The sequence below is a fragment of the Patiria miniata genome, unplaced genomic scaffold, assembly GCF_015706575.1.
Source record: "Patiria miniata isolate m_02_andy unplaced genomic scaffold, ASM1570657v1 HiC_scaffold_20, whole genome shotgun sequence".
Classification (NCBI taxonomy): Eukaryota; Metazoa; Echinodermata; class Asteroidea; order Valvatida; family Asterinidae; genus Patiria; species Patiria miniata.
Window position 1 is genome coordinate 22,168,984 of NW_024037059.1, and position 26,619 is coordinate 22,195,602.

General features: G+C 40.4%; 1 protein-coding gene across 2 annotated transcripts; it reads left to right on the top strand.

Annotated features, from left to right (window-relative positions):
* Positions 1-389: 389 nt before the first annotated feature.
* LOC119728717 (HAUS augmin-like complex subunit 3) lies at positions 390-21,890 on the top strand. Of its 2 annotated transcripts, none has more exons than XM_038201057.1 (14): positions 390-482; positions 4,989-5,205; positions 11,221-11,337; positions 11,434-11,517; positions 12,031-12,142; positions 12,913-13,122; positions 13,557-13,699; positions 14,884-15,018; positions 15,533-15,716; positions 16,387-16,539; positions 18,449-18,545; positions 19,653-19,803; positions 19,922-20,099; positions 21,505-21,890. In XM_038201057.1, the coding sequence occupies exons 2-14, from the start codon at positions 5,027-5,029 to the stop codon at positions 21,631-21,633; spliced, it is 1,872 nt and encodes a 623-aa protein (XP_038056985.1). In that variant the 5' UTR covers positions 390-482; positions 4,989-5,026; the 3' UTR covers positions 21,634-21,890. The 2 variants fall into 2 exon arrangements, with proteins under 2 accessions (XP_038056985.1, XP_038056983.1); XM_038201055.1 differs by having other exon boundaries at positions 390-451.
* The last annotated feature ends 4,729 nt before the right edge of the window (positions 21,891-26,619 follow it).

Genomic DNA, 26,619 nt, shown 5'->3' on the forward strand with positions numbered 1-26,619 from the left:
GCTATAACATTTTCATCGTGTAGATAAAACAGCGCCCTCTTGTTGATCTGAGTGAATGCAAAATGTTTCATTTTTTAACAGAGGGCGCTATGTTCATTTGGCCATCGATTAAAAAACAAGTAAGCTGCAAGGCTCTTCCTGCACCTACCCAGAATACCTTGGGAATCAGACATACATTTCTAGAGCATGGAGAATGACGTGGATGGTTTGTGAACTGCCAAAAACTTGCCTTAAAATTGGATTTAAGGTCTCAAATTTCGCAGGTGACATGCTTGCAACTATAGCATTTTGATGTATGTGTTGTGTGGGCATTAATCAGCCTAATGGTGAGTAAAAAAACGTCAGTTGTAATTTTGCACGTTTTTATGCACTCACGGTCCCAGTCTGGCGAAGATCCCGAGTTGCAGCTGTGGCAGTGCAGTTAGGTTTTGCTCCAGCACTATAATTTTTGGTATTTGATGGTTTGTTATATCAACCCGTGGGTAAATACCCTACATGTTTACATTTATAAGCACTGACTGTCGATTTTAATAATAGTCAGTCTCAGTTGGCCATGTGGTTTCGGAGTTTCGATCCAACTCGGACCCAAACCAACTCGGACCTGTTGTGCGCTTTCTTGAAAATCACGCATTCTTAAGAAGAATGCGCATGCACATTCTTAAGATTGTGCAACTGGATCCTTGCGCAATCTTCGCAAAAAATAACTCTTCCAGATTGTGCGCACATTCTTAAGTCTTATTAGAATGCGGGACAAGATAACGGTCGTAAGAATGAAGAATGTGAAGAATGAATACTGTGACCTCCCATAGTGCTAATGCTATTTCCCATTTAAATTGCCACCAATTAATTGTTCACACCACCTCCGTTACACCGCAGAGCTGGATTCTATCTAGTCAAAAGAGCAATTTTGACAGCTTCAAGTTCTAGCTGGAGTTACCCAGCCCTAAATTTTTTCATTGGGCTAAATGACAACCCAATGAAAAAATGTAGGGCTGGGTAACTCCAGCTAGTAGCAGCTTCTGGACATTTTTTTTCTTTTCCTGGCATGCATATGATTCATACAGGGACTTATAACTTGTCTAGCCTAAACAAAGCACTTCCCAGACTAGTTCCCAGTCCTCCGTTATTACAAAACTTCCCATAGTGGGCAGATAAAAGCAATAATAACAGGTTTAATTTGATTCAAATTATCGTAGTTATACGAGTACAGAAGCATAGAAGTTTAGAACATTTTCTTTCCTCTTTATACATGTTATATGAATTATTTCCCTTTTAACCGCTATACATTACATTTAACATAATTATGTCGTACAATGTTTGTTAAGATTGTGCAAAATTCATAAATTGCGCACGTGATATTCCCATGCAATCTTAAGAATGAGTGCTCATTCTTAAGAACGCATGCTCATTCTTAAGAATGCGCACTCATTCTTAAGAATGCGCGCGCATTCTTAAGATTGCGTGATTTTCAAGAAAGCGCACAACAGACCCCAGCCAACTCGGACTCATGCCAACTGGGACCCACTACCAACTCGGACCCACGCCAACTCGGACCCACTACCAACTCGGACCCACGACCAACTCGGACCCACTACCAACTGGGACCCACTACCAACTCGGACCCACTGCCAACTCGGACCCATACATGACCAACTCAGACCCATCGTTGACGTTAGGGCCCGTTTTCAATCATTAGACATTTCATTTAAGTTTGTCCACTTCTCATTAATGAACATATACAGTGATGCTGTTTAGTATAACTTTTCATTGTAATTGTAAGGTAAGAAAAATAAAAGGACACCTTTTTAAAATTCTTGTCAGTTAATTTCTATTAACGGAAATGCAGTCGTCAAAAAAGGCCCCTGTCAAGTTGGTTTAGTAAAAAAAGACATACATTTAATAAATTATTTGTAATATCAACCCCCCCCCCCCCCCCCAAAAAAAATCATTTATTCATGTACATGTATGTTCACGATACAGGCCTAAATTACATGGGTGAAATTCCATGTTTAATTTAGTTTTCCTCACTTTTCGTATCGTATAAAGTTTTCCCCGGTCTTTGAAAATAAAACTCAATAAAATCCAGAACCGAAAAAGCCTTTCCAGGTGATAGCCGCATTGTTCAAATTGATACAATGCCAATCTTGTTCTTTACAAAGTATCTATTAGGGTTCAGCTGTAGGCCACCGGACTTCGAAGACATGCCGCAAGTAATTGGAGTGTTTTTGCTGATAATGTGATGATAATATTATATCTCAGCCAATGAAATGACCTGGTTCCCAGCAAATAAATACGCGTTGGTTGCTTCCATCACGGACCATTTATGCTTTCATGAATATGACTTCTTTCCACGCGCAACTGGAGTGATTGCTAATAATCAGCCAATAATGTTGGAATTCCCAGCTATCTGCCACAGGTGCATGGCTGCATGTAGTCTTGGCTCAACACGCTACATTGTAGTGATCGATTGTGGACGGTGCTACTTTATCGGGAACCAATCAACGGTCGAGATGCACGGAGCTAGTACAGATGGTCTAATTGACAAAATGGCCACGCCTCCATGAGAGAACGTAAACAAATCAATTATATATGCAAGGGCGCTACATACAGAACATTGCAACTATCGAGCTCTTGATCACTGACGTCTTGGGCCAAGACTAGACTGCATGCCATTGTCACATTCCAACCTGGTTGCCTAGAAATACTGTTGCTAGGGCGCTCCCATGTGATGCCTGGGACTGCCGATTGCATAGCCAGAAAAGAATGCTGCCGCTTTCGGGAAATTAATTGTGAAGGCAAAATTTTTCATATTTTGGAAGTTGGATGCAGTTTGCATTTCCGTTATTTTAATAAAAAGTGGTGTTTTTTTTAAAGAAAATCGGCGCTTAAAAAATACAAATAAACAATCTTATAAGCGTTTAGCAACAGAAATCAATAAAAAGCCCAATATATTTAGAATACAAGTTGACCTATAAATAAAATCCATATTGGGTCCGAGTTGGTCGTTCTTGAGTCTGAGTTGGTAGTGGGTCCGAGTTGGTGGTGGGTCCGAGTTGGTCATGGGTCCGAGTTGGTGGTGGGTCCGAGATGGAAGTGGGTCCGAGTTGGCATGGGTCCGAGTTGGTTTGGGTCCGAGTTGACCTGATACCGCCCATGTACAGTTGGACTAACATCTTGATCTTGTAATGTTTATTGTTTATTTGAAAGCTGAGTTGGCACATTGCCTACGCCGGCCAAATCACAATTTGCATGCCCTCAATTTTTGTGGCTATTACTATTAGAGCATTATGCGGACTGTGAACTTGAGGTTACCAGGGTGGAAGCCATGAACAGGACTGCAAGCTATTTCTGTGAAATTCAGATGACATTGCGCCCTAAAATGGCTCTACATGTATTTTGCAATAGAACATAGGCATCCTTTCTCAAAATGGCGATGAGCTGAGGACTACTTTAAGGGCAAACTGGGACCTTGAGTGCAGAAAAACACGCAAAACAAATTCAGGCCAACTTGACTCACTTTTCAGCAGTCAAAATTCTCCAAAATTGTCATGAGGCAAAGACGAGGTCCTCAGTATTTCACCAGTCAAGTTTGAAGTCTCAACTCAATTTTTTAAGGAGACTTTTCTTCAATGTTTTACACTGAGTGTGAAGCCAAGTGATTTAAATGTGTAAGCCTTAGACTAGACTGGTACATGTTCAACAGTTTGAAAAAAACTGACCTCTTCACTAGTACAGTCTGGTTTAAGACTAATTTTAGAGGTGATGTTTTGTGAAGGAATTTTCTCCCAAATGTCATTGGATAAATTAAATAGAACAGAAAGATGATGAAATGTGTTTTAATTTGATGTGTATCTCAAAAGAGATTGAAGAGTTGTGAGTATTTTTCATAATTTTTGGAAGTGGGCATAATTATCACTTAGTCCAAGCATGATCCAAGTATATACTTGGACCCAATTTATCACCCTTTTTGAACATTTGGACATGATCTTATCGAGAAGGCCTACTCACCAGATCATGCTCAAAAGTTTATATAAACAGGCGATAAGTTGGGTACCAGTACATGTATGTAACTCGGACTATAATTATCACTGATGTCTATGGCAGTTTATTTACTGGTCTGCAACCTGAAAGCCTGACTTGGCTTATAAATATTGAAAGACTTTGACTGCCCAGCATTTTGTTTTTCCCTCCCACATTAAGGGAAAACTAATGGCAACATTTGTGTTGACTATAATTTTAAAGGTTACATGTGGGCTACCTGCCATTATATAATGTTGTAAAAATAAGGGAATAAATGTGTGCTTCAGAGGTTTTTATCACTCTGTTTGAGGCCACTTAGAGTCTGGGTGCTGATAATTACCCGAGCCGGAGGCGAGGGTAATTATCAGCACCCAGACTCTATGTGGTCTTAAACAGAGTGATAAATACCGACGGAGCACATATTTATTCCCATTCATAAATACCTTTTCGGTAAGAAAAAATCATATAATTCGTTCAAAACATCCCGATTTTGTTCAACAAATTCACTTTATGCTTTTTGAAACATCCCTCTTGCAAAATAATGGAGTGTTCAGCTGGCGAGTAAGATGTAAACAACCCTTTTATGGAGATTGACGCACGCGTATCATGTTCTGCGCGATGTCGCGCAGAACGCACCTGGTGCGTTGCGTTTTGAATTTAGAACTTTAAAATTCTGACTCGCTTGTAGTGTTGCGCATGCCTACTTGAGGATTGTGAACATTCAACCAATGAAACGATAAGAGGCACTGGATTTTTAGGAGTCCACATTTTATTGTGATACTGGAAAAGTGTTTAAGACCAGCTAGCCATGTCTTTATCATCCGTTTAAGACCGGCCACGTGACGGGCTCTTGACCAATAGGAATTCGTAAACTGTCTTAGGTATTTATGAATTGTAATTTAAAATGACCCTTGATGGTATTTTGTCTTTAATATCTTTTTTTTTCTTTTTTCTTTTCTTATGGGCAGTTCTTCTTTGAGAGGTGAAATTTTGAAATTCAACCAATATGAGTGGAGGCAGGCGATTGGTTGAGGCTTTGCAGAGGATTGGCTTTGGAGAGTCACATGATCTTCAAGCTGAAGGATTTGATTGGATGTTTGATGATGAGGCGGTGACACCCTTCTTGGAGTGGTTCTGTGATAATGTGGGACCTTCCAACCTGCTGTCCGAACAGGAGATTAGAGAGTAAGCTTTTTTTTTTGGTTCAGATTTTCTCTGGCACTAATCATGTTGTGCGCTTTATTGCAATTTGCGCAATGTTAAGAATGAGCGCGAATTCTAAAAAATGAGTGCGCATTCTTAAGAATGAGCACGCAATCTGAAGAATGAGCACGCAATCTGAAGAATGAGCACGCAATCTGAAGAATGAGCACTCATTCTTAAGATTGCTTGGGAATATTACTTGCGCAATTTATGAATTTTGCGCAATCTTAACAAACACTACACGGCATTACTATGTTAAAATAAACATAAAGGGGAAATAATCATATGACGAGAAAAGAAAATGATCTATGCTTCTGTACCCGTTGAACTACGATAATTTGAATTCAATTAAAGCTGTTATTATTGCTTTTTTCTGTCCCCCTATGGGAAGTTTTGTAATAACGGAGGACTGGGAACTAGTCTGGGAAGTGCTTGTTTAGTCTAGACAAGTTACAAGTCCCTCACCGTACACATGCTGAGTGATCATGAGGAACACGTTATGTGTTTTTGTTATCATAATTCTTTTATCATTTCCCCCAATACGCATAATAATTTCATCTCTACTTTACATTGTTATATCTTTTGCCTAGTGAATTCGCATTGCCACAGTATACTTATTTAAGTACGGCCCAAGAATTAATCAGTGAACGAGGATGCAGCTAGACTCATTTAGCACAGCCGGTTCTCGGCATCGAAAAGATCGCTTCTCTTGTTGCACATTCTTAAGAATGTGCACTCAATCTGGAAGATTTTTTTTTGGCCGAAGATTGCGCGAGGATCCAGTTGCGCAATCATAAGAATGCGCATGCACATTCTTATGATTGCACAAATGGCAAGAAAGCGCAACAATGCCAACACGACGATTATGACTTTTTAAAATTCATTCAGTAGCAAAGCAAACAAAATTTCTAAACTAAGTCATTTCATTTTTTGATTTTAAAGTTTTAACAAGATCCAGCAAACATATGGAACACTATTTAGTTGGGGTTCATTATATGTTAATAATAAGCTGGCGACGAAAAGGAGGTTTGAATTTGTATTCATAAATACCTCAGACAGTTTAGCCATTCCTATTGGTCGAGAGCCCGTCACGTGGCCAGGATTAAACGGATGATAAAGACATGGCTAGCTGGTCTTAAACACTTTTCCAGTGTCACAATAAAATGTGGACTCCTAAAAATCCAGTGCCTCTTATCGTTTCATTGGTTGAACGTTCACAATCCTCACGTAGGCATGCGCAACACTACCAGGGAGTTAGAATTTTATAGTTCTAAATTCAAAACGCAACGCGCCAGGTGCGTTCTGCGCGACATCGCGTAGAACATGATACGCGCGCGTCAATCTCCATAAAAGGGTTGTTTTCATCTTACTCGCCAGCTGAACACTCCATTATTTTGCAGGAGGGATGTTTCAAAAAGCATAAAGTGAATTTGTTGAACAAAATCGGGATGTTTTGAACGAATTATATGATTTTTTTTTACCGAAAAGGTATTTATGAATGGGAATAAATATGTACTCCGTCGGTATTTATCATTCTGCTTAATACCACTTAGAGTCTGGGTGCTGATAATTACCCTCGCCTCCGGCTCGGGTAATTATCAGCACCCAGACTCTAAGTGGTATTAAGCAGAGTGATAAAAACCTCCGGAGCACACATTTATTCCCTTAGTATTGGACGGTTCCAGAATTTCTGGAACTGGTTCTGGTTCTCTAAAAAGAACCGGTTTCCGAGTTGAACCGGCTCCCAGAAAACTGAATGAAAACATAAGCCCTTGAAATTACATGTAAAGAATAACGGTGTCATCTTGTGAGGTCCGTGCTCTGTTTATTTTGACGTTCAATACATGCTATTTTATTATGTATTTGGTTTCAAATGTGTCTTTTTCCTTTGAAACTATGGAGATTGTGTTATTAAAAGCAAACTTTGCATTCATTGCTTTATTTTCTGTTCCTTGCCAACGATTTATTTATCATGACAACCCCTGAGTGTGAATAAGAAAAGAAAGATTCACTGCACTGCACATGTACAGTAACCCATGTGAGCATTACATTTCTACCTATGTGACCAACACTGGATCTCCACTGTAAATGTGGGCATAGCTCCATGGTCATACTGTACTAGGCCTCCTTGTTTACTAGAAATTATGCCCCCCCCCCCCCCTTTATTATCTGGGGCTGACAACAAGTAGCCATGATGTCTTTCCCTTGGTTGGTTAGTAACAGACTTCACTATATTGTTGGGGTTTTTTTGCAATCAATTATCTTGTCCCTTATTGGCCCAACAACACCTGCTTCAGGTCTCCACTGAGGTTAAGACCAGAGCTACCAATTTATTGCAGTCCTGGACTGTAGTGTTGGGTCATGAGGTCACTCATTTCGCATTGGGGCTAGCACTGTACTGCACACAAATTGGTGTTCGACATGCTACAAAATTCTCCATTGCACTAACTTACTTTCAACAAAATCTTGGGAATCCTTTTCAATTTACAGTCATAACCATGTGAGTACATGTAGTTTATACCGGTACATGAACATGATTTATAGGCTACAGCAGGTCTACAGTTGGGCTGCAGCTTCCAAGATTATTCGAGCTTGTTTTTTTTCTGTGTGAATAGCTTTGTCACGCCCCAACTATCGCATCGGTCCCAACTATAGTTGGGCCTGTCCCAACTATAGTTGGGCCTGTCCCAACTGTAGTTCCATAGTTGGGCTGGCCCAACTATAGTTGGGCCTGTCCCAACTATAGTTGGGACGGTCCCAACTGTAAGTTCCATTGTTGGGCTGGCCCATCTATAGTTGGGCCACTCCGATCTTTTTATTTTGCGGTGTCCCAACTATAGTTTACATTGATGTACGATTATAAAACATTCCCTACAGCTCTGCTTACATGTCCGACTTGGGACCTTTGACATTAGCTATGGGTGGGGCCCATCTATAGTTGGCCGGCCATGGCAATCTTTGAATTTTGCAAAATGTTGCTGGATAATAAAACCCAGCAGCTGGACAACTCGTCCAACTAGGCAGTACCACGTGACCGGCCAGCCTTGCGGCATGCATGCACGACGAATACACGGTGCCAGCGCCGCGGAACATTTAATCCAACAAGATCTATCAAGCATGAAGCATCCGGCGCAACTCCCGTCCTAACTATAGTTAGGCCGACCCAACTGCCGCACTATAGTTGGGACAGTCCCAACTATAGTTGGGACCGATGCGATAGTTGGGGCGTGACAGCTTCACGGTATAAGAAACACGGTTCATCATGCAGTGTACTGTACACTGTACATGTATGAAGAGTATCCCAGTGCAGGGGACAATACAAGAATGTGTTATGCAACACTTCCTGTTGCCCACATGGGCAAGAGTTGGGGGACTTTGTTCAGTGGCTCATTCTTGACTGAGTAGTCCTTGCTCTATGGTAGTACTGTTGTCCATTGAAGAACATAGACTTTCACAACAGAACACTTATGCAGATTTTCCCTTCTCATGACTTTTACAGGTATTTTATATGAATTGACAGATGAGGAAATCTCTCTTCATGTACTATGTACATGTGTTTTGGATGTTGAATTTGATTATTATTGGCTTATTTGGCTGAAGTCAACTTGCTTTGTCTGAAAAACATGTTGTGAGCAGAGCATGCCAAAGAAAAAAGCAATTATGGTCCTCTTTATACAAGTGGATTCACTTTTAGAGGTGTGTTGTTAAAAGTTTCCAGGGAAGACCAAGATTAGTGTACTTTGAGTCAATTTATTAGATTTCGTGATTTTTCTGTGGGCTTAAAATGTGACTTACAGGACATTTCTTGTTTTATATTTCGAGCTTGACTTTTTAAAGAAGTCACATTATGTTGTACCACTGCCAGATTCCAAGTAGATTGCTTGGACAATTGCTCGTTTCATTTTTTGATTGCTGATCATATTTGAGCTAACTGTATGCAGTAAATATTCTCTTCCTAAAATCTGTTTTGTTGGAGAAATGATTTTCTATTTACCTTTTGATTTTTTTCCGAAGAATAACCATGATTTGAGTTTTGCACAGATGCCCATGAGAAGATATTTGTAATTGTGAGAACTGATGATGCACTTGCATTCATACTTTGTCGAGTTAGTGTACAGTTGTATATAGTTTGTAATTTTTATCTTGTTGAAAGCCATTAAGAAAGTTTTGTCTATATATATAGCCTGAGAAGGGGAATTAGTAAAATGCGTCAACAAGCCTCAACTGGTGTAAACAAGCGTCAATGGTCGTCAACCCGTTGTCAACAAATTTTGTATACAGGGGTAATTTTCGGAACATAAAAAAACACTCTATACAGGGCAAGTCAAAACAAAAAACGAAACAAAAAAACACGAAACCCAAATGTTGGGACCATTGTTTAGTGAAGTTCTGCTTGTAGCACTTTCAAAATCTAGGATATAAAAGCCCAATCCATAAGCTTTCTTAAAGTACAGGAATCATTCAAATCACTCATGTACAAAAGTGATTTGAACGATTTTTGTACTACAGGAAAACTTATGAATTGTTAAACTTATGACGAGTTTGTCGAGTTTGTGTTGGCCGTCATCTTGTTTACGTGAAGCTAGCCATAGTACGGTACGCATGTGTGAAGTGTACAGTGCCAATCCAAAGAAGATGGCGGCCAACAGAAGCTCGACAAACTTGTTGAAAACCCAACTTTTGAATCAGAGCTGATTCCAGCACTTAAGAGTCGGGTCCATCAGAGCTGGTTCCGGGTCCATCAGAGCTGGTTCCAGCACTTAAGAGTCAGGTCCATCAGAGCTGGTTCCGGGTCCATCAGAGCTGGTTCCAGCACTTAAGAGTCGGGTCCATCAGAGCTGGTTCCGGGTCCATCAGAGCTGGTTCCAGCACTTAAGAGCCGGGTCCATCAGAGCTGGTTCCGGGTCCATCAGAGCTGGTTCCAAGTGTGTCCACAGTTACAGTGGAGATTGAGTGTCGCTCACATGGGTAGTGTAGAGTATATGTGCGGCGCAGTCAATCATTCTATACATGTATTTGTCATGCAATGGTAGAACCGTGACTCGTTCAGAGCCTGGTAATTTGTACCCAACCCGAGTCCAAACGAGCCAATTCCAGCGCTCAATCAGAGCTGACTACACCCCATGAGTAATTGTGTCATTTAAAATGTTTATTATCCATGGCACAGGGCCAGTATTGGTTTCAATGCTCTATGCCTCATGGCTGATCAGTTTGTCTCTGACTCTCCGTATAACGTCTGTGTGGTTTTCCCCGCCATTGTGTTGACTAGCTAGAGTGAAATTCCCCCCGGGACCCAGGCCTTCATGATGATTGAATTCCTATGGAGTCGATTCTCGGCTCTGGGCTTTGTGCTCAGAGAATGGGTAATTTACTCTGGAACCAGTTCTTTTGGAGCTGGAACCAAGTATAGCGGGTACCCAGTTCTTGAAAAGATTGGACTCGCGGTTCCGGTTCTCATATTGAAACCTGGGAACCAACGGAACCTCACAATACTAGTTTGAATATCCTCTTCCAATCCACCATTCACCATACAGTGACCACCAAGACGCTACCACTGAGAGGCCAATTTTTTACAGCACATTTTGAGGATAAAGTCAGCATTCGCACATTGTTTTTTCTCAAGGTTGCCAAAGACCTTTTCATGTGTGAGGTCAGCTGTCAGCATATAATGAAGATCAGGTGAATAAAGGCAGGGAAATAGGCAAAATGTTTAAAGGGACATCTGCGTGAAAGAGGCTTGGTTGTACTATTTTACTGGTTGTACTTGGTTGTACTGTTTTAATGGACTAGTAATATATATTTAGCTTTTTATAAGTATTGTAGGAATTTCTTTGTAAAGCGCATTGAGATTTCGTATGTAATGCGCTATATAAGAACTAATTATTATTATTATTATTATTATTACTATGGAGATATAGAAAAAGTAGCTACGTGGTTGTACACTACAATGTATGTTGCAAACCACTCTTATTACCATTCAGTATTTATTTTGTACAGGTTTAAGATACTGGAATCATCTGGTGAGGGCATCTTAGAAGGCGATCAGTTAGAGGATGCTCTGAAGAATGCATCAGTACCAGATGAGACACAAGAACTCTCTCCAGAAATGCTCAGGTCAGTCACTACATATTGTATCATCTGGGCTTCTTAATTTCTTAACATAAAAGTTTTGGTAATTTGCTTACCATTCCATTTCTCTGTCACAAACAGGGACAACATTTTGCAGATGGAAGAAGAGCTTCAAGCAGCTGAAAGTCGGAAAGAACACCTGCTGCAGCAGAGAAATAAACTCAGGTAATTTTCATCTTTGTCTGTATGTTCAGTTCCATAGTTGATATTTTAACACCTCACCCACAGACTCTGTGTCTTGACTGGCCGACTGTGCGCATTGTGCGTATAAGCGCGAGCGCTACAGAGCTGGGTTCAAACATTTCGTGAAGGGGTAGTTTGAAAAAGTGCAAGTTAATTTTCAACTTATTTCCTATTCAAATAGAAAAAAAGTTTTATTGTATTCAGATTAAATTAATCAGTTATCACTTAAAAGCAAGCAGAATCTGTGGGAGAGGTGCTATAAAACAAATATTGACTGCTTCATCTCGTGGCGTAGTAAAACTAGCCCCCCTCGGTGATCCATGGAGCATTCTATTTTCCCGTTGGCTTCGCCTTGGGAAAAATAGAATGCTTCATGGATCACCTCGGGAGGCTAGTTTTTACTGCACCACTGGAAGCAGTCAACATTTGTATATCACACAATCTTGGTCATTCACTTTCACTCGCAATATTCTCGTTTTCTTTTGTCCCTTTCAGCCTTCATCACACAGCCTTAACCCACAGACTGACCAAAATGGGTCTGGTCGAATCGGCAACGAAAAACCAGTACAAGAAGAAGCTTGAACAGAACCAAACAGACAATGTTCAGGTATAAAAACTAATCTGTGTCAATGAGCAGAACATTTCGGATCTTAAGAAGTACGATGGTGCAGAGTAAACGTAGTTGCAGTCGTAGGTTTTTGAGTACGGAATTAATTGCTTTTTAGACAGTAATAGATTGCATTGTTATATCGTGTGCTTGGATACTGTAATTTCATTGGTCTAGGACGGCCATGTGTCTGGACAATAAAAATGCATGTCACACACTGAGGGTGATATCGCACTGCGTTCAGTGCACGCGTGTGGAACCTGTCGGTGTGCTAACTTTGCACAATGAGAACTGTAACGTCAAACACTCAGTCTCGTGTTCAGTTAGATATAAAAACCTTCAGTCATCTCACACAGTAAGTTACAGCCATTTATCTTTTTTGAGTTAACGGCTCGATAAAACAAGGCAATTGTTGACTGCTGTGATTTGGGATATGACATTGTTAAAAATGTCGTATCCCACATCACAGCAGTCAACAATTGTTATATCTATCATCAGACGACAAGTCACATTCAATCTATTGGCTCGTAGTAACCATCAGGCACCAATTTTAGCCAATTTGTTTGCCGTATGTAAAGAGTAAAATCTTGTGTTTAATACTAAATAGCCCTGAAACATTATGTCATGTTTTGTTTACATGGCCGTTCCTATGAAGCACGGTGGAGACGAGAGCCACCAAGCTCCCTTAAGAATGCACACAATGACGTCATTTCTCTGGTCTATAACCATTTCAACATTTCAAAATATGTCTGTGGAACATTTGCTCACAGATGAACACAGCCCTGGAGAGACTATGCCAGTCTACTAAAGACCTGCTGGAGTTGTATCACCGGATAGACAGCTTGCACTCTGCCACTGGTTCATCAAACACATCCCAGGATGCCGCATTCCTGTCCCAGCAGCCTCTTGGGCATTATCACCACTCAGAAGAACGATTCACCCAAGAGTTGACAAGTTTCACCAAAAAGCAGTTTTTTGAGGTCAGTAATTGTGACCCTTTTTGATGTATCTGCAACTATTTCATGTTTCATTTGCAAGCAGACCAAAGGGCTATACAACTTTTCAGTTGACAAGTTGGAAGAAGAATGCATAAAACAGAATCTGTACTGTTGACTTAACACATTGTTTGCCCGTGTGCTCCTATAGAAGCCTGGTGGGGATGACGTAGCCGCGTAGAAAAGCGCACAAATAAACAAAGTGTGACGTCATCAGTACAGAGGCTTATTATATGCTGTTACTGAGGTGACGCCATGCTGGTACGCAGATGGTATGCATACACTCAGAGCACCTTGGAGCATTGGAGTTTCAAATAACCTTTGCACATCAAATTAAAGAACGCGTGCAATATGCGCACAAGCATGGTGCCCCATGTTGAATTGACTGTATTCGTCTCCTTTCTGATCATATATATCAGGGCATTGCTGATCTTGTGGGGCATGATGAGGGTTCACGCTACCAGATCCTAGACATCAGTAACCCCAGCAGTCTGGTCATCAGAGGAGAGAAGCAACACGTGACAAACAGTGACTGCAAAGAACTAGCCAGACTCCAAGCACTGTAAGCTAATCTTTAACAGTGCTGTTATATTCTCTGTCAGTCTATTTGGTTGTCTGAGTTTAAATATCTAAAATTATATAACTCATATACAGATCCTTGCTCATTTGATTGGTGGAACTCACATCATGTGACATTCGTTATTGCTCCCATTCATGCCCTGGCTCAAAAAGTCCCATTTGCCCATGGGGAATGGGAAATACTATTCAACAGTTAGGATCATTCTTGTTCCATGACGCGGTATTTGTGTGCAGATGCATGCTGGTGTGCGCGTTCAGCATTGCGCGTAGCACGTATTGTTCTAAAGAGACAGTACTACAGGGTTGGGTTCAAACATTTTCGTGAAGGGATGGTTTGGAAGAGCGAAGTACATTTTCCACCAATTTTGTATTGAAATAAAAGTTCAAATATGTCAAATGACAAGGATCTATATGTCAGTTATATAAAACAAATATTGAGTGGCTTAAATTGTGAAATGGGAGGAATAGGATCGCTCGGTAAAATCTGGATTTTTCCAGTTCACGAGGCGAAGGGAAAGTCCAGATTTTACCTTGCGATAATATTCCTCCCATTTCACTCTGAGCCACTCAATATTTGTATACTATTCCTTGATTTCTGAGGTTGCCCAGTTTCTGGCTAGCTGTTTGATTTGACATCTTGTCTTCAGTGGGTCGTGGCTTATTGCATTTCAAGACACACCCCTTTGTTCCATGTGCCTCAAAGCACCAAGAGGGATGCCTGCCTGCTTTAGGGGAACTATGAGTGGACTGCTTATATATTTATATTTCATTACTTTCATATATTTATTACTTCACAGGTGTACTCGAGTCTCAGTCTCAAGTCAAAGACAACCTTTTTCAGTGAACTTGACAATGGCATTACTTTGTCATTGTATTCTCCTGTTAAGCTGGTTTTTACTCAGTGCGACAGCGAATTCGTAAAAGTTGAATACATTTCAACTCCGGCGATTTTGCTGACGTATGTGACGCCAAATTCACATGAAGTAGAACCATCCTCTTGTGCTTGACTTAAAGTTTTGATTTGCTGAGCGTAGAAAAGTAAGAACATTTTCTGCTATGGTAAGATACAAGTTGTGTGCCTCAAAAGAGGACTATCTTCATCTTTTTGGGAATGTCTGTCTTTAAACTCTGTGCATTTGTCAAGCTCTCTTCCATATGTCTCCCTAGCTATCCGACAAGTCAGAGAAGGCGCATCAAAGCTCAAGTTGAGGAAGCACGTCTGCTGGCGGCCTGCAACTTCACTGGTGACAAGCTGCAATCCCTAGGCAATCATGGCTACCCAAGCAACGTCACTGAGCTGAGGTAGGAGAGAATTAAAATTCTCCTTGTTAACCAATGCTAAACAGCATAGCAATGATTCGCTTTAGAAATACCTTGATTTAACATATCCACAAGGTTGCCACTTAGAAAAATGTAAAACATACTTTCCGACTTCACAGCTTGGGAACACGAATGGACCATTCTGCAATATTAGTCCCACCCACATTGCACCTGGGCCATTTGTTTCCCCAATGCCATGTTGTATCATTCCAGCCAAACGTAAGTGCACACATGTCAGAATGTTGAGGGACGTTTGGTGTACAGTAACTGGCCGTGATTGCTCATAACACCATGGGTCGGAACTTTCAGATAGGTGCCTACACCATGTGTAGCACATTTACTATCAGGTAAACCATATGCCAAGAATAATATGTGATTGCAGTGCAGCATACATTGTACAGTTGTGAGTCAGATATTCAAAAAGTCATATATCAGTTTTTATTAAGTTTTGTTGGTCTTTGATTCCTCAACTTTAATTGTTGTCTTTGTTTATCAGTGATAGACTAAAGGAGTTGCAATGCAAACTTCAGACTGTCCAGAGGATTGGGTCAAAGGTCGCAGAGACTGATCTCCATGACCTGATCCAAGAGAATGCAATGCTGCAAGCTACTAGAGTCTTGTATGGAGACTACAACCTGAAGATTATGAGGCAGGATTACTTTACGTCCAAACAAGATCAAGTTAGTCTATCAATAACATATATTTTCTTATTTATAAGATGAATTTGCGTCAGGGTGGAGTAAATCAATATTAGGTTTTTTGCCCTTCATTGACATATAAACACTGTATACTCAGTGTTTTACCCTCCCGAGTGAAAGATGGAAAAAAGGAGGTCATGGGTTCGAGTTCCACCCGAGTGGGTTTTTCCATTTTCACTAGGGAGGTAACACACCGAGTATACCGTTATACGTCGGTGAAGGGCAAAAACCTAATATTGATATACATCACCCCAACGCATATTCCATCTTATGAATACTTTAATTGCGGTACCCACTGCTACATGTACATCAGATTCGAACCAGCCAACTGATCCCGCAAGCTTGGTGGTCGAGTGGTAAGACATCTGCACTAGAAAGCAGGAGGGTGTGGGTTTGAGTCCCACCTGAGTGATTTTCTCCAACTTTCCCTCGGGATGTAACACTCTGAGTGTGAAGTGTTTTGCGTCGGTGAAGGGCAAATACCTAATACTGATATATTTTGTTCCATTGTAAAGTTGTCTTTTTCCTGCACTCTTCATATCCATCAAATTTTGGCAATGTAACAAGAAGAGAATTTGACCTCAATCAACCAACAAAGATGCTAGCCTTCCTGCTTTGTACTAATAACATGTTTTGTTTGTTTAACTGTCAGCTGATAGAACAGTTGATCAATCAGCAATCTCGTCACAAGTTCCTACTGATGTCATATGAGGTAGAGGCCCACAGACATCGGGAGACTCATCGCCTTCTGACCGCTTCAGAGCAGTTACTGTCAAGAAATCTCCAAGCTCAGCAAACCAGAATGGTCTGTCAATATCTGTGTTCTGTCCATCATATTACGTTATCCTATTCAAAATAATGATGCAATAATGATCAACTTCATAGTTGACTTCCTTCCTTCCTTGAAAGTACAGCCTCATATGTATGAGGATAAACGCACTTACCTACTGCTTAACGTCCCATCCGAAGGACGAAGCAATAATGGTTAAGTGCCTTGCTTAAGGGCACAAGTGTCCAGACCCGGGCTCGAACCCACACCACTGTTGCCTCTGAAACACCAGAGCAAAAGTCCAATGCTTTAAACCACTATGCCATGACACTCCATAGTTGACTGTACTTCCTAGTTGACTGGTATACAAATATTGACTGCTTTGAGCTGTGTAGTAAAGCGTTCTGTTTTCCCCAGGCAAACCTGGAGGAGATGGACCCCTCTATGGATCACCGATGGGCTAGTTCTAGTGTACCACGAGTCAAAGCAGTCGATGTTTGCTTGGTTTGCCTCATCATCCACAACATCTGCTTATTTTTAAGCTCTGTTACAGAGCTTCTACGTGTCACTCTGGTCGTTCGGTCGGTCGGTCCTCGAAAAATTTACCAAAAGCGAGCTCCTTAAGTTTCCCATAAAATACCAAATTTAAATCTTCCCCCCAAAAACAAACATTATCAATTAAATACTTAACAATTGTTTGTAGCAATTCAAAAGTTGTTTATGACAATTTTGTAAATGGTGGCAAGATATAGTCACATGGTATGTCACATGGTATGTAGCGCGCTATATTTTATGGGAAACTTAGGGGGCTTATTTTGGTCATTCACTGGTGCAGAAAGGAGACCGGTGCCCCGTTTGACACTAAATGTTGAACAAGTAGCCAGTTACTAATTCAACATTCACACTACATGTACATACTAGTTCTGGCTACGTTAAGGCGTTGGGCAAGGATAGATTTTATGCAAGACTTTCATGCCAGATGGCCAGAGCTTATCGTGCATTCATACTTATTTAGAGATATCTCGTGAATTAAAACCTAAATCTAATTCAAATTTACTTCTTTTTCAGTTTGCATGTTTAGTTGGAAATTTACGTGCACTTTTTCAAAGTACCCCTTAATGAAATATTTGTACCCAAATCTGCACAGGACAAGTCAAAACAAGCAAAACCCAAATATTGGGACTATTATTTTAGTGAAGTTCTACATGTAGCACTTTCAAACTTTAGGATATGAAAGCCCAATCCATAAGCTTTCTTTTAGTATAAAAATCATTCAAATCACTCATATTCTTTTCAAGTTATGCAATTTTAAACACAACCACCGTTTTAAAGCTCTGTCCACAGATCACAAGAAGGTAAGCGTTCTTCCAGCAAAACGAAAACAAATCACATAGGGATGTGTGTGAATTGTGTTCGTTTTGCTGAAAGAACCCACACCTTTTCTGTGATCCATGGACAGAACTTTAAAACGGTGGTTGCGTTCAAAATTCTGTAACTTAAAATGTACGTGGGTGATCTGAATGATTCCTGTACTAAAAAAAAGCTTATGAATGGGACTTTCATATCCTAGATTTTGAAAGTGCTACATGCAGAACTTCACTAAAACACAAGTCCCGACATTTGGGTTTCGCTTTTTTCTACTCACCCTGTAGTGTCCAAAAACAATGTGCACTTAACGCATACGTCTGTGTGCCTGTGTACGCATACCTGTGGTTGCTGCGTTGGTTGCTATGCGTATATTATGCTTTCAGAGTGAGGCTTCTGTGGTATAGTCTTTTTTGGCATGCATGGTTAAAAAATGTGAATACATGTAATGTGCTCTCGGCCAATTACGAGACAGAATCAGAGGGTGAGGTGTTATAAATGAAAAAAAAAAGGTGGAAGAATATTTTGTGTCAAAGTGTCTTTGAAGACCCAATGAGCCTGTATTCTATTTTGTCTGCAGCGTATGATGTCAGACCCTAGTCTAGCGCCACCATCAGGTACCCGTAGCACCATAGACAGCCGAGATGTGTTCATTAATAGACTACACAACATCATTGGTAAATATCACTCTCCAGCAATAGGATGAAAGACAGTTATTTTTAAAGGCATATAGAATCATTAAGAAACCAATAAAAAAACCACTCCAAATCCAAGGAAGAATGTTAACCCTTTCCTTACCATGGGCGACTTTTGTCGACAAGAAGAACCCCCCTGCTGGTTCCCATGGGCGACTTTAGTCGACCAGGAAACCACACACAGAACACCCTCAACACAGATATATTCACTACTTTTCAGAAAGGCGGCATTTCGATATGTTTGACCGTCCATACATCAACCATATACCAGCTGAAAGAGTATTTTCGGATCGTTCTAATGGTGTAGTTTATTCATAGTGTTGCCATTACCAAAAAAAATGAGAAAAGTGCTTCAGAAGTATCCACGCCAAAAATTGAGGTATGGAGTGCCATTTGGTCATGTGGTGAAATGGCTTGCAGTTTGATAAATGGGACCAGACGAACAAACAGGCATAACTTTCTTATATTTGCACATATGGACTTCATTTTTACATCACATACAAGAGTAAGGTTCAAGGAACAAACTTTACACACAACACCTATGATTTAAATCACTCCTTGGCAGTGAACATCTGAGTTGAAAAAAGTGAGTTTTGGACTTGTGGTCATTTTGTTCACGCTCTAGTGATTTCCGCATGACTGAGCAAACAATTTGGTCCTGGGGAGAGCCAAGTCAATAAACAATGTGGTCATGAAAGGGTTAAAAACCAAACTTGTTCAAGTTTCAAGTCGGTGGATATTACACTTTTTGAGAAAACAGTGAAAAAGCCCGCCATGCACAACTGTTTTATCATGAAATATGATTTTGTCTGTATTTCCAAAGATCAGTCCATTGACTGATCGTTGGAAATCATCTACATTTATTGATTCTTCTAAGTGGGCAGCAAGCCAGACAGAATAATTTCACAGTGTGTTTAGTACCAGTACAATTTTTACTCCAGTAAGCTTTTTGATAATAATTTTGTAGTTTACTTTTTAGAATAAATGCAAGTGATCCTGTGTGCCTTTAAGGCAAGAAAATCAGTTTTAAACAAGTAATCTGCGAATTTTTACTCAACACAGCCCTTGAACCGTGTTTTTACTGTCCAGTTGATGACAAAGAAAGGAACGGTCACCAACAGCTATTCCTGACCTATAGTAGCCTGCTAGAGGGCGCCAGACAGCTTGCCGAAAGACTGTCTTCTGTTCAGGAGATGCTGTCGTCTACAAATAGTAGTCAGGACAGCCGGCTGGCGGATTTGTAAGTACTGAAGGAAACGTGCATTAAAATAATCCAGAGCTTTCATTGTTTTATCAACAAGGTGATCTCTTCAGTTGGAGAGATTGATTTTGAAATTGTTACTCCTCAAAATCTACAGGGAAACGACGCTCAAAAGATGTGAAGACATGGTGTATGCCGGCTCGGCAACGATTGATGGCCAGCCTGTCCTCAGCCCCCTAGAGTTGATGAATGGAATGACCCGATTAGATCAAACGCTACAGAAACTGGAGCAGACCATTCGGGATATAATAGGGGAGTACAATAACAAACTGAAGGTGAGGATTACTATGACATGCTAGTCTCTGTTGCACTGTTTTGTTGTGTTTGATGCAAACAATTGTGACGTGCTTTCAGTTCCTGCAGTCTGAGAATTTTCAGAAATGTTGCAGAACCTCAAAAAGACAGTGACGATAAAAGAATTAGGTTGCGTAAATAGTTGACCAGTGGCATTGAAAGAGAATAACTGAAGCTAAAAGAATATTCATGGAACAGTTTGATCAAGTGTATACAAGATGTGCCTTGTAGATGCACACTTATATTAATGAGTGCACAAGCTCAGGTGAATTATGGCTTAACTTCATACAACAAAACATGGCTTCCAGCTCTCTCTCTACATTGCTTATGACAATGTGTGTTGGTTCCAAAATGGTTGATCAGATGAATTAACCAGTTCGCGCTGGTTGACATGTATACCCGCCAAGGTTTTGCAGTATTTGGAACGGATGACAGATAAACACGCAGCAAGCGAGGCCTTAAAGGGAATATACAACATTTGCAAACATCGAAAAACAAAACTACCAATTTTTTTACGAAATACCTTACTAGGATGTTGGTAAATGACAGTCTAAATCATCCTGTAAAATTATGGCACCATGTGTGAAGTCATTTTCAAGAAAATGGTATTTTGTATAAATTTCCAACGGTGGTCGGCCGACCACCGTTGGAAAAACCTAACTATTTTCCAACTACTGCTCCACATTTACCATTTTTTTTCAGTCCAAATTTTGTTTGCTATTGGTTACATGTTCATGAACGGATGCAGGCCAGTTAGACTGGTTCCATTACCTTACAATTTTCCGGCATCTATAAATTGATCCATTTCATCTTTAGTGGAGTCAGGGAACCAGACTATTTGAACATTTTGGTTTTTCTTGGTTTTTCCAGTATTTTCGAACACAAAACTTCAAACATGTCAGTGTAACAATATTTGATCTGTTATACTAACCCCTCAAAATAGTTCATTTCTGAAAATTACAGCAAAAGCCAATGATGTACATTCCCTTTAAAATATCTGTCAGCTACCCGCTCGTAGCAAGCGAGGCCGGAATATGAGTGTGCTGCCCGAGGGTGATAGCTTCAACCCACCTGGCTTGAGGTCGGGTGAAAAGTGATCTGCGCCTCGTTCCGTTCGTGTTTAAGTAATCCCAGCATGAACTGGTTAAACTGTCATCAGCTAGCATTTGTTCAATGTTAGTCAAACTTTGCTTCACATACAGTTCATGATTGAACTGCTATAGTCCATATTTCTCTCGTTCCCGGTATCTGACTGGTAGCATCGTGCTACCAGTCAGATACCGGTAGCATCGTGCATCGTGCATCTGTGTATCACAAATTTAAATCAAAGCCACCAAGTTGAATGAAATAGAAAGAGTTTTTGAATTGGACTCATTTCTTTGACAGATGTTAAAAGGAGACCCATTGCTGGCCAAGCAGCGTCGGCTGTTCGTGTATTTCCTGACCGATCCACCTAGACTGCGCCGTACCGTCAGTGAGCTGTCACAGAGATTGGAAGCCCAACTCGTCACATAAGGACATCTAAAAGGGTAGAATAAGAATAGAACATTGTAGTGTGGAACTTGGATCGCATTCATTTACTCAAACGCAACTCTTATTTGACAGGGTATCAGTTAACTATGATGTACAAACTGACTGAATCATCCTTTTCAATTAAGTTGGAGGGAGGAAAGAATGTAGTATCTAGATGCCCCTTTTTCGGTCATGTACAAAGTCTATGGAGAGTTGAATGCATTTTCAAAGTATTTTCCAACAAAATTGGAAATGTTTCTCAATCCCAGATTCATGTCTTTTCAACACTTTTGCAATGACTGACCTTCAATGAGATGATATATGATGAAAAAAGTGGCATCAGGATGCAACGTTGTTTCCTTCAGGGATAAGAGTTGGCTACAAAAAAGACTAGGTCCAAGTCCAGTAAGGCCCGTCCCAGAGCCCACAATTCTATTCAATTGATTCAGAATGGCTATTCATTGGAAGTCATCTTGTGCATTTGTTTAAACAAAAAAACAGATTTAGCCCATTCATTGGTGAAGATGGGTAATCCTATACAATAGCACTGCCTGTCTTACAAATGACAGTCAGTCAGTTGGATAGGTACAAATTAAAGGGGACTCCAGGAGAAAATCCCAATTGAGTCCCATTTATAAGTCCTGTTCCATTTTGCAGTCAGACTTAATGACAACCAATGGGACACCAACAGGACCTTATGGGAATTAATGAGAACTGACTGATCCAATGGGATTCTAGTGAGTTCCCATTGAATACAACACGTATGTCCCAAATTCCATGTCGAGTCCCATTCAAATACAATGGGAATCATTGGGAAGTAATGGGATCCCATGGCTATGGGACCCAATTTGAATTTTCTCCTGGGCGTGAATGCAGCTACACTGGCCCACTGGGACCAGCAAAATTAGCTGTTAATGGTTTTATTTTACTGCATACTTCTAATTATAATCTCATCATAAGTTCACTGTACATCACTTCACAGCTTTGATGCTTGAGTGGTTTATAGTCAACTCGTACCCGGGTCAACTCGTGCCCAGGTCAACTCGTATCCAGGTCAACTCGTACCCAGGTCAACTCGTACCCAGGTCAACTGGTACCCAGGTCAACTTGCACCCAGTTCAACTTATAACCAAGTCAAGAAAAATTTCGCACAGCAGCCGCCTTAATCAAATAAATCAGGATTTGCTAGTGAAATAAGATGGTGCCCATTGAGGTAGCACGGTTTTATTACTTATATTTAGAAGTGAACTACTTTTTGACTGCTCAAAATTATTCACAAGACTTCTTCACCAGCTTGCACTGCCCTTTCTCTTAAAACAATAACTTGTGCAAATGAGCGTGATGAGGTCACAAACCATCATGCATTCTTATTAAGTGTTGAGAAAGGTTAACTTTATTCAAGTGAAATGTTGATTAACAGTGTTGATTATCATATACAGCCTCCTATTTCACTATTTCACCAACACTATACAATCGCACATTCAGAAACCTCCACTGAGAGTAACTGCTTCTGTCTGAAGACGCAAGTGAATTTTAACATGAAAACTTAACTCTATCGCTACTGAATTTAATTTTCCGATTTTTTCACGTTTGTACGTAATAAATCACTAAAAATTCCGCCAAAAAAGGGAAGTGTAGGTGAAGCAAAGAACAATACAACCGGTAAATCTGTGCCTGGGCTTTTCATATTGAACCAATTCAGGTATGTGTCATTCAATAACATGCCAGTTTATCTACTGACCAGACGCTAATCAGATTGTAAATAATGCAAAAGTAGACGCATGTCACATGTTACGAATGTCACATCCTCTATAGGTAATATTTTCGAAAATTAGAAATGAAAGTACACAAATTAGAAATTAGTAAAATATTAGAAATTTGAAATATCCATATCCGGTCCATCACGGTAATGCTGAAAGGAAAGTGTTATTAGGAAAATTACTGATAAAAATATTACTTACCTGAAATATGAACTAATTGGATGCATGGTACTTGTAGAAGCATTCCTTTGGATGGAGATGCGAGTTGCCAGTGCAACCAGAACACACAAAGTTTGTCCTTTTGCGAGCGGCAGGAGTGCTACAAACCACACAGTTTCTGTCATCCTTCACATGCCTCACAAGGTGCTTATTCCCTTGATATCTCTCAACTGTACTCTCCCTGGTCCTGGCCTGGCCACATCAGCATTGGGGGGAAGGATCTGAACAGATGCCTCCTCAATCTGAGTTATGAGATTGTACTTGAACTTCCTGAAATTCAACTTGGGGGTGCCATCTGCACGTGTTAGCGAATGCAAGATGTAAGCATTACCCTGGCAAATCTCCAAGAGCCACAGGAAGATGCGTTTCCACCTCTTGATCATTTTGCGAGTGAACTGTCCATAGTATGATACAGCTTGATCCATGCGATCACATCCATTCATTGACATGTTATAGTCCTGTATGACTTCCGGGATGTCAAATGGATCACCCTGTTTCCTCGTAAAGAGCTTGGTTTTGACCGAGGCTTGTGTTGACACAACAACAACTGGCTTTTTCTCCTTCCTTGATTTTCCTTTTTTATCCTTCCACATGACACAGTAAATTGTTCTCTTAACGCATTTTCCCATAATTGGGCAAAGGCTTTGGACAGCAGCAGATTCTTCTTGATTATAAAATAGTACCGATGTGCACTGAAACCAACTAGGTTTTTGCCCTTGTGTTGAGTAAGAGCATAAAAGGCAGCATTCAGCAATTGCACTGATTCTTGTGGACTGAACCATGCACGCAAAATATTAGACAAACACACGTCTCAGATATTTGCATATTCTTTGATCAGGATGCAAAAAATTTACAAAAACAATCAATCTGATTCAGTGGATGATGAGATGATGACTGGTCTCAAACTGGTCAGTTGAGATGTACCTGTCGATGCCGATGATAAATCCGTGTGTGATGTATCTGATTGATCCCAACTCGGACCGGCTAGTGCACAGTTCTCTAAAACGCTTGACACTATGGCATACACCTGCTTTGCAATGTCTTGTTTGTAGAACGCATATCTTGAAACAAAATCTTCAAAGGGGAATACCATTTGGCATTCCCCAACGATTTTCTGGGCAGTGGAAACAGGAAAAACTGTTGTGATGTCTCCACCTGCAAGTAAGTGGTGTCCCTCGGAAGCTTCTGGTCTGAGTAATGTGCATCTGTACTCGAGTGAATCTTCCAGCATTGACAAACCAGCAGTGTTTGTCCTACCTCTTTAAAATGCATTTCTGAGATTAAGATACATTTCATCATGGTCGGAAATCCTTTTCGTTAACGATGCGCTCAACTCTGCTGGTAAACCTGCAAACGTGCATTCTATTAGCATTTCCCATATGATTATGTAATTCAATCCGGTTTGATTCTGAATGAAAGCTTTGTTTTCTTGAGTGTGTGTATATAATTCGTGCATAGATACTTGTTGCATGGGATGTAAAGTGTCGGGTCTGTAACACTTGGGGCATCTGTGCCAAAAACAACCGCTGAGTTCATATACAGACGCCCCCTCTTCACAGTATCCGTTCATTTTGAATTTCCCAACTTTTAGCTCTCCCCCATTTTGAGTGTGTCGGATATGCTTGCTTTCCCTGCGACTAATGTAATTTAACCAGGTGATTGCCTTGGGGGGTTGTTTATCCGTAGTTTGATAGCAGGCATGCAACTTTTCCTCGGATCAGCTGATTTCCTCTTTTTTTACTTCCCATGTGTGCCATTGAAAATAGAAAAACACTGTACAAAGTCTGGGAAAAATTTGAATTTCCTCTTTTTTTGTGATTTCCCAGTTGCATGCCTGTGATAGCCATTAGGAGGGAGGACTGCAATTGTATCCGTGGTGAGGAAATTACAACGATATACCAGGTTACAGGCTGCAGCTATGGTAATTGTAAATTTGAAGGGGTTAACACCCTTGTCCCTAGGCCCTTGCGACTGTAGGCAGCAGAGCTTTAGATTGTCAACGTCACTTATGCAATACACCAACAATTCTTTCTGCAAGTCAAAGGGCTGGTTTAACTCCTCTTGCTCACGGTACCAGGAGTAAAATTTCTACAGACATTGAGTCTGTATTGTAGTATTTTACATCCAGGATAAGTCCTACATAGTTCTGATTGGTGTGTGTTTTAATGAGGAAATTAGGGTATCTTAGGAACAGATGCATTAAGGAACTATCCATTCCTTCCTTTCCAATCTCAGGGTTTCAAGGTTGATCACCCTGGGAGCCAATGTAGCCAGGTTTCTCTTGGTCTTTCCCCCTTGTAGGTCCAACCAGTCACTAAGGGCAGTGTCCATGGATCTGTCAAGGACATTTCCATGATCCTTGGTCTTTCAGATACTTTCTAGACAAAAAAACAACAGATGAAAAAAATAACATCAGCTTTAAGTGGAAGTATATGACAACGAGAATGGACAGGGGATGGGTTAAGAACAGTGCTTGTTTAAGGACCAAGGACCTTGCAAGCAGGCATTTCTTCAATTTTCATACCTGTAAAACAAGAGATTTACAAACACTTGCCTTCATAATAAAAAAGCATAAAGTCAAGCAGAAAGTTCTAAGCTTAAATTTTTCAGTCTCTTTCTGTCTCTTTTTCAAAAATTGCAGTTTGGATGCATGTTATTTTATATCCGGAAAAACATCAAAATTTGTACTCGCTCTTTACGGTCTACACAATCATTGGTGTCAACATTAATTGATCCATTTAGATTGCACTGGAAAGAAAAGGATGCTGCCAATTTGATGTAACTGGGACATCAACATGACCAAGCAACACACCGCAAAAAAAGTTATTTTATGTCAGCCTATTTTGCATTGTAAATGGAGTTACTGCATTAAATATTATGATATTTTCTTTTTACTTTGTTCTTGTGGGGTCCCAGTTAGAGATATTAGACAAACACACTTCTCAGATATTTGCATATTCTTTGATAAAAGATGCAACAAATGTACAAAATGATGATGAGATGATGACTG

What these genes read in the sequence shown, in the direction of transcription:
- LOC119728717 (XM_038201057.1), top strand. Translation starts at nt 5,027, where the DNA reads ATGAGTGGAGGCAGGCGATTGGTTGAGGCTTTGCAGAGGATTGGCTTT. An exon ending in CAGCAGAGAAATAAACTCAG is followed by an intron (nt 11,518 to 12,030) that starts GTAATTTTCATC and finishes TGTCCCTTTCAG; the next exon opens with CCTTCATCACACAGCCTTAA. An exon ending in CTAGCCAGACTCCAAGCACT is followed by an intron (nt 13,700 to 14,883) that starts GTAAGCTAATCT and finishes ATGTCTCCCTAG; the next exon opens with CTATCCGACAAGTCAGAGAA.